This window comes from Cnephaeus nilssonii, assembly GCF_951640355.1.
Source record: "Cnephaeus nilssonii genome assembly, chromosome: 7".
NCBI lineage: Eukaryota > Metazoa > Chordata > Mammalia > Chiroptera > Vespertilionidae > Cnephaeus > Cnephaeus nilssonii.
In genome coordinates this window covers 84,443,095-84,460,008 of record NC_137078.1, presented here as the reverse complement: position 1 = coordinate 84,460,008, position 16,914 = coordinate 84,443,095, and the positions used below count along the sequence as shown (strand labels likewise).

The 16,914-nt window shown below is 43.6% G+C and overlaps 1 protein-coding gene across 19 annotated transcripts in view; it reads right to left on the bottom strand.

Moving 5' to 3' along the window:
- Positions 1-2,289: 2,289 nt before the first annotated feature.
- Positions 2,290-16,914, bottom strand: part of PUM1 (pumilio RNA binding family member 1) — a 126,449-nt gene continuing 111,824 nt past the window's right edge. For all 19 annotated transcript variants that reach the window (XM_079778150.1, XM_079778139.1, XM_079778151.1 and 16 more), the window contains 4 exons: positions 15,385-15,510; positions 14,011-14,132; positions 7,899-8,091; positions 2,290-4,118 (listed from right to left, as the gene is read on the bottom strand). In XM_079778150.1, the coding sequence (XP_079634276.1) occupies positions 3,987-4,118; positions 7,899-8,091; positions 14,011-14,132; positions 15,385-15,510 (573 nt within the window). In that variant the 3' untranslated portion in view covers positions 2,290-3,986. The remainder of the gene's footprint in view (positions 4,119-7,898; positions 8,092-14,010; positions 14,133-15,384; positions 15,511-16,914) is intronic.

Genomic DNA, 16,914 nt, shown 5'->3' with positions numbered 1-16,914 from the left:
TGAAATGGGGGGAAATAACCACATTCTTTGCAGGACTGTTGTGAATAAAAGAATATGTATTGGGGGGAGGGAAGAGTAGCAAAAAAGAGAAAGAACTCATGAACACAGACAATAGGGGGAAGGGAGGAGAGAGGAGCGGGGGAGAAGAGGGTATGGGGGGATTAATGATGATGGGAAAAAATCAAATCTAATTTTTAAAAAATATGTATAAACCATCTCTTTAGGTGCCTGGCAGAGCTGGTTCAGGACAAGTGACTTTATGGTAATTTCTGTACATCATGGACAAGGATTGTGTTGCTCACCAAAACCTGGTGCTGACGGTGCAAGACGATAAATGCATTCATTTATTACACGTGTCCGGGCCCTGCGCTGGACATGATTTCATCCTTACAACCAAACTTTGGCATTGGTACTATGATTTACTTCCCTCATTTTGCAGAGAAGGAAATGGCCTCAGAAAGATGATCCAGGTAATAAAAGGCGGTTGAAATCGCACCCTCTATTTATCCGGCTGAAAAGCCTCCCCAGGCTTCCAAGACACGGGCTTCCAATAAGGGCTGAGGGGATGATCCTCTTTCTAAGCGCGTATCTTGCTTTGTTACCACTAAAAACCCCACAGAAATGAAACATTTCATGAAATGCTAAGAGTATTAAGGAGATTTTTTTTTTTTAAACCACCCATGTTATGTATAAACAGTCCAGGTGGAAAAGAAAACCAGCCCGGGCGTGCCTACTGCGCGCCAGGCAGTTGGCGTTTACTAACAACTCTGTCCCACCACAGCGCTGGGAGGCATCCCTGCGGTCACAGACAGGAGGCAAACGGGAAGAAACCCAAGCCCCTGCTTTGCTCAACTGCTTCTGCACAGGTCTAGTAACACCATTATTTAGTAGCCACGACTTTCCATGACGTGATGGGAGAGCCACTTCGCATATATTTTCACCTTCAACCCATTTCCAGCAAGGAATTGGGTTAAAGATGAGAGTGAACCCAAGGGCACACAGTGAGAGGGGGTGGACGCGTATTGGAACCCAGTCTGATTCCAGAGCCAGTCGGCAATGCCCCAGCATGCTCTCCGGTGGGCCACTACCACCTCAGCGGAAGCCTGGGGAAACACCTCAGCTTCCTTTAGCCTCCATTTATTCCTGGCACCTCACGGCCTGTCAGTGACCCTCCCTTACCCTTGGGAGGGGACCACACAGTGATCTTCAGCTACCACCCTGAGGCTCCACTTCCAGACATGAGGCCCTGTGGCTCCCACCTGGCCTCCCTGATCCTGTAATTGCCAACACAGACCAATGTTTCAGTGGCAGTTTTTGCCAAAGCCACATGGCAGTCAAGGGAAGGTGGGCACCCTTAGGCACAGGTGACAGTCACCTTAGCGACCCAGAGCCTCCTGTACTAAGAGCTGGAAAAGGTCCCCAATTGGAGGATAAGATGAGCAAGGACCCTAGGCCATCCTGGGCCGGCCTCAGCATGTGGGCGTGGTGGGCAGGGTGAGGACAGAAGCAGCCCAGAGGGGGAAGGGGCTCAGGGAGGGGAGGCCTGGACAGCCTGGGCAGCCATCCAGATGCCTCACCTACAGCCCCGCCTCAGCAAAGCAGGTGACCCAACACTTAACTGGGTTGTGTGACATTTGTAATTGACTGCATCTTAATCTAGACCAGTGATGGCGAACCTATGACAGGCGTGTCAGCACTGACACGCGTAGCCATTTCTGATGACACGCGGCCGCTAAGGCGGCCGCATGCTGAGGATGAAACATTTGCTGCTCCTGAGGATGAAACATTTGCGAAATAATGTTTTTTTCCTCAAAGTGACACACTACCCGAGTTATGCTCAGTTTTTTGGCGAAGTTTGACACACCAAGCTCAAAAGGTTGCCCATCACTGGTCTAGACCCTGGGCTCACAAATGCTGCCGAAGCCAGGAAGAAGCAGTGGTGATCACCACAGGGAACCGGGCAAGCTGCAGGGCACAGGCTTTCTGACGATGCTTCCGGTGATTGGTGTGCAGACTCCCGTCCAGGGAGGCGAATATTCTGAGTGCTCGGGAGAAGTTGGAAATCTGGATTAATGTGGAGTGTCTTGATTTTGAAAGCACTCGGCAGGCTAAACCCAACATCTTTGGGTCAAACTGGGCTCAAGAACCAGTTTGACATCCTGTCCCTATTTCAAGTCTCTTCCCCTCCCACTCCTGTTCCCTCACAAAACAAGCAGGAAGAAAGAGGCACAAACAACGAAAGGGCTGTCCTGGGGCACTATATTAAGAGAAAAAAGTTAGAGCACAAACTCAGATTCCAAAGTTCTGTATTTTTCAAAATAAAGATCACACATTGTTTAGAGACAATCTACACAAGAGTTACAAAAAATAGTTGCCCAGGCATAAGCATACACAGGTTTGTTAATTATACACATATGGTTACAAGTGTGCTTGCAAAAAAGTTCATTGGAAATATACACAAGGCTCTGGAAATGTACACCGTGTAGTGTTACAATTCTATATTCAAACAAGGAAATTTGACAGTATGTTACATTCACTTACAAGTAGACAAAATGCAAAATACAGTTCATCTTCTGTACAAAAAGGAAGGGCAGTTCACACTTTACAAGGTGAGAGGGCGCTGATTGTAAGGAAAGCTGGGGCGGGGCCGAACTTTGCACGTCCTTTTGACTGTCACAAAATAAGCAAAACATTACTTTTTAGGATTAAAAAAAACACTACTGTGAACTGAATCATCTTAAGTAACATTTAGAAAGGATCTCGCTACAGTCTGACTAGGTGACAAATAAAACCAAGCTATTTTTTTTCTTTTTAAACATGTAACTAGGCTGTATAAAGAACATTTATTCCTTCGAAAGAAAAAATTTACTTCTGGTTGAAATTACAATTTACAATATACAACACTATATGCTACGACCATAAAAGGTGTGAATATACACTGAATGCACAGGGCTGGCTAATTCTCTTTTCTTACCAAAAAACGTGTTTATGTTGATTCAAACTTCTCCACATTTACATTACAGGTATACAAATGTACAATTGTACAATCAAAAGTATGTTCGACTACTAGGGTACATTATAGATACAGATTAGACATCAAAACAAGAAAATACTACAAATTTGTATATATGCAAAGTCTACACCAAGTATACACTATGTATTTATAGAAGCAAGACCAAAAGCAGAGTTGGATTTTTTACCTCATGCTAAATAATCAAGATTTTGCCTTTCAATGTTAAAAGAAAAATCCAACAGGCAGTAAACAATTACACCCGCCCGGCCTTGAAAGACATTCTGGGAGTTCATGTCTCCTCATCACAAAACAGACTACACCATCTTCTTCAGCATAATAGTCTCCAAAAAAGGCAATTTTAGACGTTTCATAAACTTAATGTCATAAAATGAAGCTTTAGCAACTCTGAAACAATTTTCATTATATATATATATATATATATTTTATAAACAGTGTTAAATGCCAGTTTGGGCTCATTTAACTAAAATTCAAACTTCCCAGGTTTTTTTGTTTGTTTTTGTTTTTTACTAAAATGAGGAGGTGGGGAAGAGCTATTTGCAAAACTTGCCAGCAAGGCAAATGAGTTAAAAACCTTTTTTCTGTGTTTTTTTGACTTTTTTTGTTAAACCAGCCACCCTGAAAGTTTCCACATGTGGACTATAGATACAACATTGAACAAAATGTGTGGCCTCCCATGTACATTGGTTACCTATGTACAAGTATCCTATACACCAGTAAAACAACAGGGCAATTAGTCAATTAAAAAAAATAATTAGTACATGTTATGTGTAATAAAATTAAACAAATTTACAAAGGCGTTTCCACTTGTGGATTTGATTCCTTTTTTGGAGGGTAAGCCTGGCGCAACCATTTCCCATTCCAGATTCTACATGAGAACATCTCTGGTTGCTGGCTATGTTCGCCAGTGGGCCAGTGAGGTCAGTGGGAACGAGGGGACAGGGCTGACACTGCCTCAGATAATACCATTAGGGGGGCCACAGATGGGCCCTAAGTCCACGCCATTCTTCATGTAGTACTTCTCCAGCTTGGCCAGGATGTGCTTGCCGTAGGTGTACTTGCGAAGAGTCGCGATGTGGGGCCGGATCTGGGGAGGAAGCACAGTGCGCGTCACTCTGGCCTGAAAGCGGAGTTGGGCATGCTCCCAGCAGTGCTTCCGGGCACCGCAAATGCCAGGCCACAGCAATACCTCTCACTGGTGCAGCCAAAGCACCGAATTCTAGGGCCCTACTGTCCCATCAGAGGAGAGTCAGCACGTATCCTGAGCGCTGATGCAGGACGTGAGGGCTTTGGAGACTGAACAGCCTGGACCACTCCCAGGACAGTATGTGGAGAAAGGACATTCTCACTGACCATCACACTGCCCACTGCCCCCACCCCACTGCACTGAGCCTTCCCAAGGCACGCTCTCAGCCCTTCTGAGGGGGACTTTCAGGGCACCATGGGTCCTAAGCTCACCGCCTAAACCTGCCCTCCAGTTCACAGAGGATCACAGAAAGCTACTATCGACAATAAAAATGACTCACATGAGCCAGGCTGGTTCATGTGAGCCTCCTAAGGGAGGTATGATTATCTCCATTTTACCGACGAGAAAGATGAAGGCCTAGTGGTGAAGTCACTCATCCAAAGTTAAACGGCTAACAAGGGATGGCACAGGTATTTGAGCCCAACTATCTGGCTCCTCCAGAAATTATGTTTCTCCGCACTGTGCTCTCATGGCACTGCCTACTGCACCAGTCTCATCCTTCACCCTCTGCAAGCCCAGCTGGGCTCAGCTCTCTCAGCACTCTCCTCTGTTCTCCCCGCCCTGAGCAGATCCACGTGGAGAATTACTGTGCATCCCAGACAACCAGACAGAGGCCGCCTCTCTGGAACCACCTTTCCTCTCCTGTGAGCTCATGGAGTTTTCTACATACGTCAGGGACAGCATGTCACACAGTGTGTTCACAACCACTGCTGGACCATCCATCCCCGCACACGCATCTGCATTCCATGCTCACACTTGCATTCTCAAACACCCTGGACAAGCTCTCTAGATTGAGAGTCCCACGAGGGCAATGGTTTGTCTCTTTATCTGTGTCCTCAAAGCAAGGAAGGGTCAAGTAGCTCTAGAAATCACTTCTACAGCCCACAAAGGACAGACCTGTAGCAGCTATGGCATTCTCACCGAGAAGCCTACAAGGAAAACTTATTCATAATAGTCCTTGGCTTGAATCCTGAGCTGTGCAACCCAGACATCTACCTAACATCCCTAAACTCATCTGTAAAAAAAACAACTATAATGCTTCACTTTCATTTGGGTTGTAATGAGGACTGTGTGCATGCTAATGCTTTTGCCATTAGTATTTGAAATTCAACCCCCTACTCTCCCTGGGATTGGATGACTAATGAGTTCAGCCACTTAACCTTTACACCTCTCCCTATCAGGACAAAAACACTAACCACCCATGTGTACGCACGCACATGTATAATGTCATGGAACCCATTTTTCACTTGATTTAATGGGAGGTGAAGAGTGATTGATCACCTGCTCCGTTCCCAATGCTTCCTCTTGCTACAAGGATAGGGCTTAGCAGTGAAAGAGCTCAAACCTCTTACATGTTCAGATTCTTGGGACTCTTCCTCCTCTCAAATTCCTCAACCAACTTGACTGCTAAACCGCATTCTACCCCCTTCTCTTCAATCCCAAAGCCACCACCACCTCTTGGCTTAAATTTTTGTGTGTGTTTTTCGTTTTTTAGAAAATTCCGTTTTTATTTGGCTTTGTTAACTAATCTCTTCTAGATTGTGGCTATATGGCTCAGATCATTTCCCTGGTGGCTTTTGCTGTTTGCCTTTTATGTATTCTGAACTGCTTCCAATGTGCAAGTGTTGGCCTTCTACATACACCACTAATCACTTAGAACGTTCACCCCAAACTCAGCCTCCACTGTGTTCCTGACGGCCCCTACCAGAGCTCCAGGGGGCTTGAGTTAGGACTTTGGAAACTCTGGGGAAGCTCAGATGTCCAGAAAACTTTCTACCTGTTAGTTTGGGAGACTTAGGTTTGATTGGCTCTTGGCTTAACTATTTTAACGGCCTCCCACCCAGTCTCCTCACTGCCTCCTCAGCTCCCCATGCTGCTCGGTACTCACCAGCCAGGACAATGATCTGAATGTACACGTGACTTTGGCACCACAGTCCTGCCCTAATGAACTTGCCTGACGACGTGAAATATGCTGTCCTGTCTCCTGCTTCCAAACCTTCACAACCCAGGCTCCCTCAGCCTCGAGAGCGACATTGTTCAAAGGTCACCCTCTTGGGGAACCATCTCTGTGCCCCACGTTAGAAGAGGCCCTTTCAGCACTGTCACACAGCCCTCCCCAAACTCCCCAGCAGCACCCCGTGAGCGTAGCACTGCCGTTCTCACCCAGAGAGCAGCCCTGCAGCAAGGAGGGCTTGCTATGGAGCATGTGCTTCCTGAGTCTTGGTTGGGTGAATGGACATGTTTTAAATTTCTGCATATTTCCTATATCCCACCTTCACCAGCCTCTTACCCCGAATTTCTAGGACCTCACAGCATAAGGACTTTGGACTCCCCCGCCTTCAATTGCCGTCACCAACACCAATGCGGTGTTTTGTTTTGTTCTGCTTTGAACTGGAGGTGGTGGGTGCTTCATCTGGCTCAGAACTCGAGTCCATAACAAAGATTCTCATCACTGAACTTTGTTCTCAGTGAGGGCAAGTGGCTCATCATTGCCAGACCAAGGCATCCCCTTCCACTGAGAAGGGCTGAGTGCGTTCAGAGTCCAAAGGCTGAGGGTCCAGATCAGAGGCCCCCCAAGGCTCGCAGCACAAGCACAGCCATAGCATACCTACCTGGGGGTTAATGTGGCTGCCTGGGCCCTGTGTCTCTGTGGGGCTGGGTGGACCTGCTCTGTGACTGTTCCTGAATCACTGGCCTCGGCAGGTGCTTTCTCGGTCAGCTCCCACCCACAGTACCCAACACTTTAGATTTCTGTCCCTTTTCTCTTCTCCTGTCTGACTCCTCTTTAGAGTGGACTTCTCCTCATGCAAAGCTTTCCTTCAGCCCCGGCCAGTGTTTCTCAGTGGTTAGAGCCTATATACCAAAGAATTGTGGATTCGATCCCCAGTCTAGGGCATGTCCTTGGGTTGCAGGTTCAATCTCCAGCCCCAGTCAGGGTGCATGCAGGAGGCAACCAAGCAATGTATCTCTCTCACATCATTGTTTCTCTCTCCCTCTCTCTCGCTCTCCCCTCATCCCCTTCCACTCTCTCTAAAAATCAATTTTAAAAAAATATCCTCGGGTAAGAATTTAAAAAAAAAGCCTTCCTTCAAAGACTCAGAGCATGTGCTCTCACCACTGCTTTCCATCGCTCTTCCCAAACTGTGCTCTGTGGGCAGGGATCATCTTGGTTATCTCTGTGCTGGTGTCGGGCACAAAGTGGGCATAGGTCAGAGGGGCCAAGCCAGCCACTGTACTGGGCAGGCACTCGGTCGGTAAATGGTGGTGGTGAATGAATAAGAAAGGAGGGAGAAAGGAAATGAGGCAGGCAGGCTGATTTGTTGGACTGAAAAGCTGGTCTCCCAGGAGCAAATGGATAAAAGCATGGCCTAAAATCAGGGAGGGAAATCCCTCTCAAGGACTGAGTTTAAGACTCTTTCACAACAGTGAGTTACTGATAAAAGGAACAATGGGACAATGGCCACTTCAGATAAAAGGGAAAAGGAGCACAGCATGAGACACAGCTTAGTGACAAAGTCTGCAAAAAGCAGCAAGACGTCCACCCTCCCCGCCTTCCAGAAATACGGAGAACCCAAGGCCTCACACATTTCCTCTGACTGCGACCTGCCCGGCCTGGCCTACCTTATGCATGACGATCTTCCGCTGGGCTGGCTCTGCCACATCGATCATCTTCTGGACCACGTAGTTGGCGTACTGGTCCTTCATCATGGTGTATAAGGCACTGTGGGGACCGTCGTTCATGGTGCAGACCTCATCGATGAGCACAGCACGCTCCGTACGGGAGGCATGGGTGACACACTTTTCCACAACATTGCTGTAATGACACAGATCCAGGATCATCACTTAGAAAAGGGACCTAGTGCTGGCCTCTGCCCTGACCTCAGAATAAGCAGCAAAAGAGCTTAACATTTTTAGTAGATGAATTCATTAACTGTTTGGCTCTGAGACTCTCCACTTTTGCCATCTGTGGCTTCCAATGTGAACCATGGCGGAGACCAACCTCTTACAGAGGAGGGTAACAAGCCCAGGTAAGTGAAGGAACTTGAACACAAGGTTCACAGGCTGGTTAATAGCTGAACCAGTTAATCAGCGTAATTTCAACATGAATAAAAATCTGTCCTCACCTCTGTGGGCTTATGAAGCCAGAAACAAGTCTTACTTATGCCTATATACCTAGTGCCAAGCTCTGCTTGGTACGTCACACATTGTGGACCAGTAGTTTTATTGCTAGCTTTACCCAGTGGCCAGATTAAGTTTCTATTGAAAGAGTACAAAAAACGTTTTACATAAATGTTAAAGGCACGCTTTAAAATTAAATACACATTGCATTTTGAAGTTATTTATTACACGTTCTTACAAGCTAATATCTTTTTAAAGTACGATACTTTGTAAAACACTGTGCAATATGAAGCGAGAATTCTCGTGCTCTGTCCGCAATGTGTTAAGAGAGGCTCTACAGACATACTGAGTGAAGAAACATTATCATATCTGGCGAGTTAACCTATCAAGTCTAATTAAGACAAGAGCCTCTCCCATCTGATACAGCAACATAGAAAAACTTTTTCCCCACCTTCCATATACAGTATTATGCAATTCTATCATGGGCTGAAGGCATGGCAATGTGGATATGAATCACCTAATAGCTACTGGCTTCTCCCTTAGTAGAAAAGGGAGTTAAAATATTACCAGGCTGGTGCAGAGAGCACAAAGCCAGCCATAATCTTCAATTGTTCAGACAAAGAACTCAACACTTTTCATGACTGCTTGGCTGGGTATATCTTCATCGACCCCAGGCCCACTTCCCCTACAAAGTGGTGAGGAACAGAACATGACCTTCTGCTAAATGGGGTGGGGACAGGACAGTCATTCTGGCTGGAAAGCAAGCAGGTAATCAGCTACCACTATGGGATCCCATTTGGCTTCCACCTTAACACACAAGAGATATCGTTTCAGTCTTTAAAGTTTATTCTACTATTTCTGAAACTGTGGTTCCCAGACCATTTGTAGGGCTAAAATCAACTTAGTGATTTGTAAACAGCTTTATTTTAAAAAATGAAAACAGAATAGTAAGCATCAGGATCAACCACAGACAATACAACTTCAGTTATGGGGGTGTGTGTGCCTGTGCATGCAAAGTCAATGAAAAATTTACTTTGTACTCTGAGTCACCACAAAAAATGTAAGAAAGCTACTAACCTGTTTTTTGTGTATTCCTATTGATCTGTTTTCCATTTTAATGGCTCTTTCTTCCGGTATCTCTAATTTTCTCTTAAGGCTAAATAGTGAACTTTATTTCGGATTACATATTTTTCTATTCTAGAACTTTGTTCCTTTTATAATAAAGCTCCCAATTCTCTACTAATATTTCTTATATTTTAATTCATTACCAGCATATTTTCCTTCACATCCTTGAGTGTAAGTATACTAGCTACTTTATAATCCGCCTCTGCTAATTCCAACATCTGGGTGATGGTGTGTTGTTTTGCTCTTTTCATTTTACATTTTTTCGCTTTTGTTGAGTACAGGTCACATTTTCCTATTATCTAGACATAGAAGATGATATACTGTAGAAACTGAGTTCTGTTATGTTCCTCCAAAGAATATTATTCCTCCAACTCCTTTTTTTTTTTTAGTGGAGTTAAGTTGACTAAACTCAAACTGCAAACTTCTCCCATACAGTAGGCAGCAGGTGAACTCTCAGTTTATTTCTCTTAGCCTTAGTTGGGCTGCCTAGAGTGTATCCCGTGCAAATGTGATTTAGGAGTCAACCAGATACTTATGAAGTTTAATACAGGCCTCCCCACCTCCTCCATGGTTCTCTTCCTTTCCAGATTTCTTCCCTGTCATTTTGTCAGTTCTATTGCCATGACTGCCCCCGAACTCTGCCTTCTGGGAATACTAGAGATTTTCTATCCCAATTTAGGAGCCCAGCATGGAGCAGACTTGGAAGGGCCTATAGGCTAAAGGCCAATAAAAACAGGAAATGTCCTGACTATAGTCAACAACACTGCACTATAAACTTCAAAGCTGCTAAGAGACTAGGTCAGGCATCCTCAAACTACGGCCCGCGGGCCACATGCGGGTGTTTTTGCCGTTTTGTTTTTTACTTCAAAATAAGATATGTGCAGTGTGCATAGGAATTTATTCATAGTTTTTTTTTAAACTATAGTTTTTTAAACTATAGGCCCTCCAATGGTCTGAGGGACAGTGAACTGGCCCCCTGTTTAAAAAGTTTGAGGACCCCTGGACTAGATCATAATGGTTCTCAACATAATGTCTTTTTTTTTCCTTACAAGTCTTGCTTATTGTTGTTGTTTTTTTAATTTAATAAATCTTTATTGTTCAGATTATTACAATTGTTCCTCTTTTTTCCCCCCATAGCTCCCCTCCATCTGGTTCCCACCCCATCCTCTGCCCTTACCCCCCACCACTGTCCTCATCCATAGGTGTACGATTTTTGTCCAGTCTCTTCCCATACCCCCCACACCCCCTTCACCCTGAGAATTGTCAGTCCACTCCCTTTCTATGCCCGATTCTATTATATTCACCAGTTTATTCTGTTCATCAGATTTTTAATTCACTTGATTTTTAGATTCACCTGTTTATAGATATGTATTTGTTGTTCATAATTTTTATCTTTACCTTTTTCTTCTTCTTCCTCTTCTTAAAGAATACCTTTCAGCATTTCATATAATACTGGTTTGGTGTGGATGAACTCCTTTAGCTTTTTCTTATCTGTGAAGCTCTTTCTTCAATTCTGAATGATAGCTTTGCTGGATAGAGTAATCTTGGTTGTAGGTTCTTACTATTCATCACTTTGACTATTTCTTGCCACTCCCGTCTGGCCTGCATAGTTTCTGTTGAGAAATCAGCTGACAATCGTATGGGTGCTCCCTTGTAGGTAATTAACTGTTTTTCTCTTGCTGCTTTTAATATTCTGTCTTTTAATCTTGGCATTTTAATTATGATGTGTCTTGGTGTGGTCCTCTTTGGATTCCTTTTGTTTGGGGTTCTCTGCACTTCCTGGACTTGTAAGTCTATTTTTTTCACCAGGTGGGGGAAGTTTTCTGTCATTATTTCTTCAAATGGGTTTTCAGTATCTTGCTCTCTCTCTTCTTCTGGAACCCCCATGATTCAGATGTTGGTGCACTTGAAGTTGTCCCAGAGGCTTCTTACACCATCTTCAAATTTGTGGATTCTTTTTTCTTTTTGCGTTTCCGGTTGAGTGTTTTTTGCTTCTTTGTATTTCAAATCTTTGGCTTGATTCTTGAGTTCCTCTAGTCTGCTGTTGGGTCTCTGTATAATATTTTTTATTTCAGTCAGTGTATGTTTAATTTCTAGTTGGTCCTTTTTCAAATCCTCGAGGGTCTTGCTAAATTTATCAGCCCTTTCTAGGAAATTCTTGAAAATCCTTATAACGTGGTTTTGAACTCTATAACCAGTCATTTGTTTTCCTCCATTTCTTTCATTTGTGATCTGTTTCTTTGTCTCCCCATTTTCGCTGCTTCCCTGAGTTGGTAGGGTAGCTTTGTGTGCTAGGTGTCCTATATGGCCCAGTGGCTCAGCCTCCTCAGTTATCTGAGGTGGACACTCTTGGTGCACCCCTTTGTAGACTGTGTGTACAGCCTTGTTGTAGTTAAATCTTGATTGTTGTTGGTATCACTGGGAGGAATTGACCTTCAGGCCAATTGGCTGTGAGGATCAGCTGTGTCTATGCCGGGAAAACTTCTGTGACGGAGGCAGCCTTATGAGACAAGACTTGCAAAATTGCAAAAGCCTCTGTGCTCAGCTTGGATGGGGCGGAGTCTCAGGGCTGAGCAGACAGTCTTGGCTTCCCGTCAGCCCTGCCCTATGATGCCCCTGGGTCTCAGTGTCCCTCAGTAATCGCTGCAAGCACCTCTAAGAGTAAGCCGCCCTCAAGTTTCGCCCGCTGCCAGACAGTCCAGTTTCTCCCCCAATGAATCTGGATTCCCAGATTCTCGCCCAGAACTGGAGTTCAGCGTAGTGGGGGAGCTTCCGTTTCCCACCCGCTAGAGAAAGCCAGCGGCATTCAGCAGTCAGTCCTCTCTTCGCGCACTCGCACGTGCGCCTCCAGACCTCTGCCTTTCGTGGCTCCCCTGAGTTTCCGCCTGACAATCCAGATTCCCCCCATATAAGCCTGGGTCCCCAGGGTCTCGCCTGGAACTGGGGTTCAGTGCAGTCGGGAGCTTTTGTCTCCTTCCCGCTAGAGAAAGCCAGCCAGGCACTCAGCACCCGCGCACGTGTCTCCGTACCTCAGCCTTTTGCAGCTCCTCTGATTCTCCGTGTGTTTTCCTCTTTCCTTCTATCTGTAGAATTTCCACTCAGCCAGCCTTCCTGTGGTTCTGGATGATGTTCATTTTGTCTTTTAGTTGTAGTTTTGAAATTGTTGTGCGAGGCAGCAGTTTAGGTGTTTACCTATGCCGTCATCTTGGTTTCTCCTCAACATAATGTCTTAATGTGACATTAAGGTGCTAGCTAATGCAACTGTAGTTATAGTGCAATATATAAATGTATCAAACCGACACATTGTACACCTCAAAGTTGCACATTGTTATATGTCAATTTTATCTTAATATAATTAAAAAATTTTAAATGGGCAAGGGCAATTTTCTCAGTGCAATTACCTGCTTCCAAGTATCAACAGTCTCACCCCCCCCCCCCCCCGAATCTACCTGCTCTTGTTTATTCTCTAATGCCTTCATAGTGTTTTGTTGGGGTTTTTTTTGCATTTTGTTCATAATTTATCATTGTTATCTGTGGGACAACAGGGCCCACAATAGTTGCTCGGTCCTTATCTGAACCCAAGTCTATTGTAATATTAACACTATGCTATATCCAAGGGTGATATTAAATACAATGAACAAAAAAGTAAATAGGACAGTGACCCAAAGAAGAGACCTAAGAGATTCTGATCCCTATTTTCTCTGGTCATTGGGGGTGGGAGGGGAGGGGTGTGGATAACACAAGATCTAAGAGATGTCCCTGATATGGTTAGGCTATTGAGACAATGACTCTTTTTATTTCTTTTCTGTATTTTCCATGCTATAATTGTATAAGATTTTTACAAACTAAAAATAAGCCATTTAAAAACATCAAGATTATGTCACACATGCCTGAAATTTACCCTAAAAACCAGAGAAGAAAATATTCCAAAAATATGGACTACTATGTTATGTGTATAGCAGCACATGCAGATTCTATTTAGAAGACCATACCACTAAGCCATTGGAGGGCCATCAATTTCTTCTCCAGCCCCTGCTACTTATAAGTTATCTAGACATCTTTCACAACCTGGGAATAACTAGTGCATTTTATTCTTGAGCTGGCAATATGAAGACTGAGAAAGAGATTCTAAGAATACAAAGGCCTACACACAGATATGATATACTGCCTCGTAATTCAGGTGCGGAAGAGGAAACTGAGTAAAGGACATGTCACAATTCTGAACAAGTAAGTTAATGAAAGTTCAGTTTACCAAAGAACAAAACTTAAGTTATGTGCTGACTCTAAGGAAATGAGGAGCCCACTAAATGACTTCTTATGTTTTATACTTTATGATAGAACAATCTGTTTCAATTAAACTATTAAACTATTATTTTTTTTAAGAAAAATAAACATTATTTTAAAAGAATGAAAACTATTTTCCTCTCTAGACCTAAAATATTTAATCCTCTCTTCTAAAAAACTGTCTATTATAATTCAAAGCCCGTACCTTGCAAACTTGTGCTGACTCAATACGAGTACATTGCCTCGAATTTCTGCTACAATTTTACTTTTATCCTCAGGACGACCATGCTCCAATACATGTTGGATTACATAATTTCCATATTGATCCTGTTTGAGAAACAACAAAAGAAATAAAATGCATATAGAAATGAGTTCAGTGGATTACCAAAATCCTTACATCTAATCAAACACCTATTTTCCTATAGCACTATGATGGCTTACCTGAATACTAATGAACACATAACAATTTTTAAATAGGTAATGACAATTTTCCTATGATCACAAAATAGGAATACATCACTATTACACAATAGAATATTTCTAATATATTTATGCCCAAAAGATCTAGTTGGGTTCTTCATAAAATATTATCTACAAAAAAGCAAGCCTCCTCGAATTTGGAGGGAGAGGGAGGTAGGGATAAAGAGATACTTTTCTCAAACAGAAAGTACAAATTTCACTGTACCTATGTACAACAAAGAAACACTGGAAACAAAGCTTATGTCCAACAAAACAGACAATGCCTGATTAAATAATATTACAAATATATAATGGATTTACTCATTCATCTAAAGTGGAAGATTTTTGAGAGAATAAATGTGAACAAGCAATTCTAGAGGCAAAAATATTTATTTGTAAGATGTAAAAAATTAAGAACATACAAGTAGTATTTTTTTTAATGGCCAATGCCAAATGTGTTTGCTTCTGGATGGGAGGATTATGGATCATTTTTTTTGTTGCTGCTTTCTGCACTTTCAAGTTCTTCTACAAGGACTATTAAATAATTTACAATATCGTACTTCTCACCAAAACAAACAACACCTACAAAACAAACTGCTCCAGGACATCTTTGGGCTTTTGAGCCTTTTTAAAGTCTCTTGAAATTTTAAATAGAAACAAATTCTGACTTTAAAAAAAAATTTCTTCAGTATAACGTTCTACATGTAGAAAATGGACAAATGGTTAGTATGATATGGAAAAAATTTTTACTGGTAGATGCAAGACAAAGTATCAAAGCTAGAAAGAAATCAACTAATCCACTTAGTTCATTTGAAACGATGAAACAGACCCAGGCAAATTAAATGACCTGCCCATGATGACATAGCTAGTGAGTCCAAAGCAGAGCTCTGGCAGGCACATCCTCTTTGCTCCAAGACCAGGCTCTATTCACTACCCATATTCACAAAACAATAAGCAGGTTTGGTATAAATGGAAACTTGCCCAAAAGCTTCAGTGGGCATGTTAAACACATTAACATTAACCTTTACTGGAACGGATACCTGTGCTGAGAAAACACACAAGCTCTGGGCCTGCACGAGCCCCCAGGTGTTTGCAGTTACTCTACTGGCAACTCCACTACCTGCACAAGTTGCTCGGTGTGCTGGTGCAGCTCCTCTAAGATAGGCAGTGTCTGCTCAGGGAGGCAGTGCTCCAGGATCCGTTGAATCACTCGGCAGCCATAAGGATGCGTGGACAAAGCAAATACCTAGGGCAGACAAACATAAGAAAGACAACATTGACACCTGCTTCTTTTAATGCTTCATATTAATATACATAACCCCACTAATCTTCTCAATGACCTTGAGAGACAATCACGGTATTCTCTGCATACAGATGAGAAAACTGAAGATCCTATAAGTCTACATGATGTACAGTCATACAGATATAGTAAATGATAGAGCCGGGATATGATGTCCTAGGCAAAAGCCCAAATTGTAAATATTACATTAAGTTCTCTCTACAAATAAGGTGTGTATGTAAGCCCATTTCTTAACTACTCTAGGAAGTCACACATACATAAATTCAGAGATGAAAAATACTTTTCCAAGAAGCCTAGAAAAGAGCAGAATTAGTCAAGATCATTAAAAACCGTTAAGAGTTCACTGTGTCAAAGGACAGAGGTAAAAGACAAATAAATAAAAAACCACACACAACAACAAATAGAAAAAGGTCTGTGATCAAATCCTAAGTGCTTTCACATAATCACAAAGTAATGTTCTGAATTGAACTGGGGTGTAGAGGAACTCTTTTATTGGGTCTGGTGCAAGATAAGACACAGGCTTCAGGTGTCCCATCTCAATTCTGCCCTTCCTAGTCAAACTTGCACCTCAGATCTGTTATCCTATATAATAAAAGGCTAATATGCAAATCAACCAAACAGCGGAACAACCAGTCACTATGACTGACCAGCAGCGGGCAGACGCTCAATGCAGGGGCTGCCCCCTGGTGGTCAGTGCGCTCCCACAGGGGGAGCACCGCTCAGCTAGAAGCCAGGCTCACAGCTGGTGAGCACAGCAACGGTGGCAGTAGTCTCTCCTGCCTCCACAGCAGTGCTAAGAATGTCCGACTGCCGGCTTAAAAGCCATCAGTCAGATATCCCCCAAGGGCTCCCAGACTGTGAAAGGGTGCAGGGCTGAGGGACCTCCCCTCCCCCCACCACATGCACGAATTTCATGCACCGGGCCTCTAGTCAAGTATAATGACAATTGTCCTAGCGGTGTGGTTTAGTGGTTAAGAGTGTTGGCCAGTGAACCAAAGGGTCGCAGTTCGATTCCTGGTCAAGGGCACGAACCTGGGTTGCAGATTCTATCACTGGCCCCAGTTGGGGTGAATGCGGGTGGCAACCAATCTATCTCTATCTCTCTCTCTCTCTCTCTCTCTCTCTCTCTCTCTCTCTCTCCCCACACACACACACACACACACACCCCTCCCCCATGCTCTCTATAGATCAATGGAAAAAATATCCTCATTGTGGATTTTAAAAACAAGTATAGCTTGGCTAGTGTGGCTCATTAGTTGAGTGTTGACCTATGAACCAGGAAGTCACAGTTCAATTCCTGGTCAGGGCACATGCCCAGGTTGCAGGCTCCCAACCCAGGAGGTGGTGTAT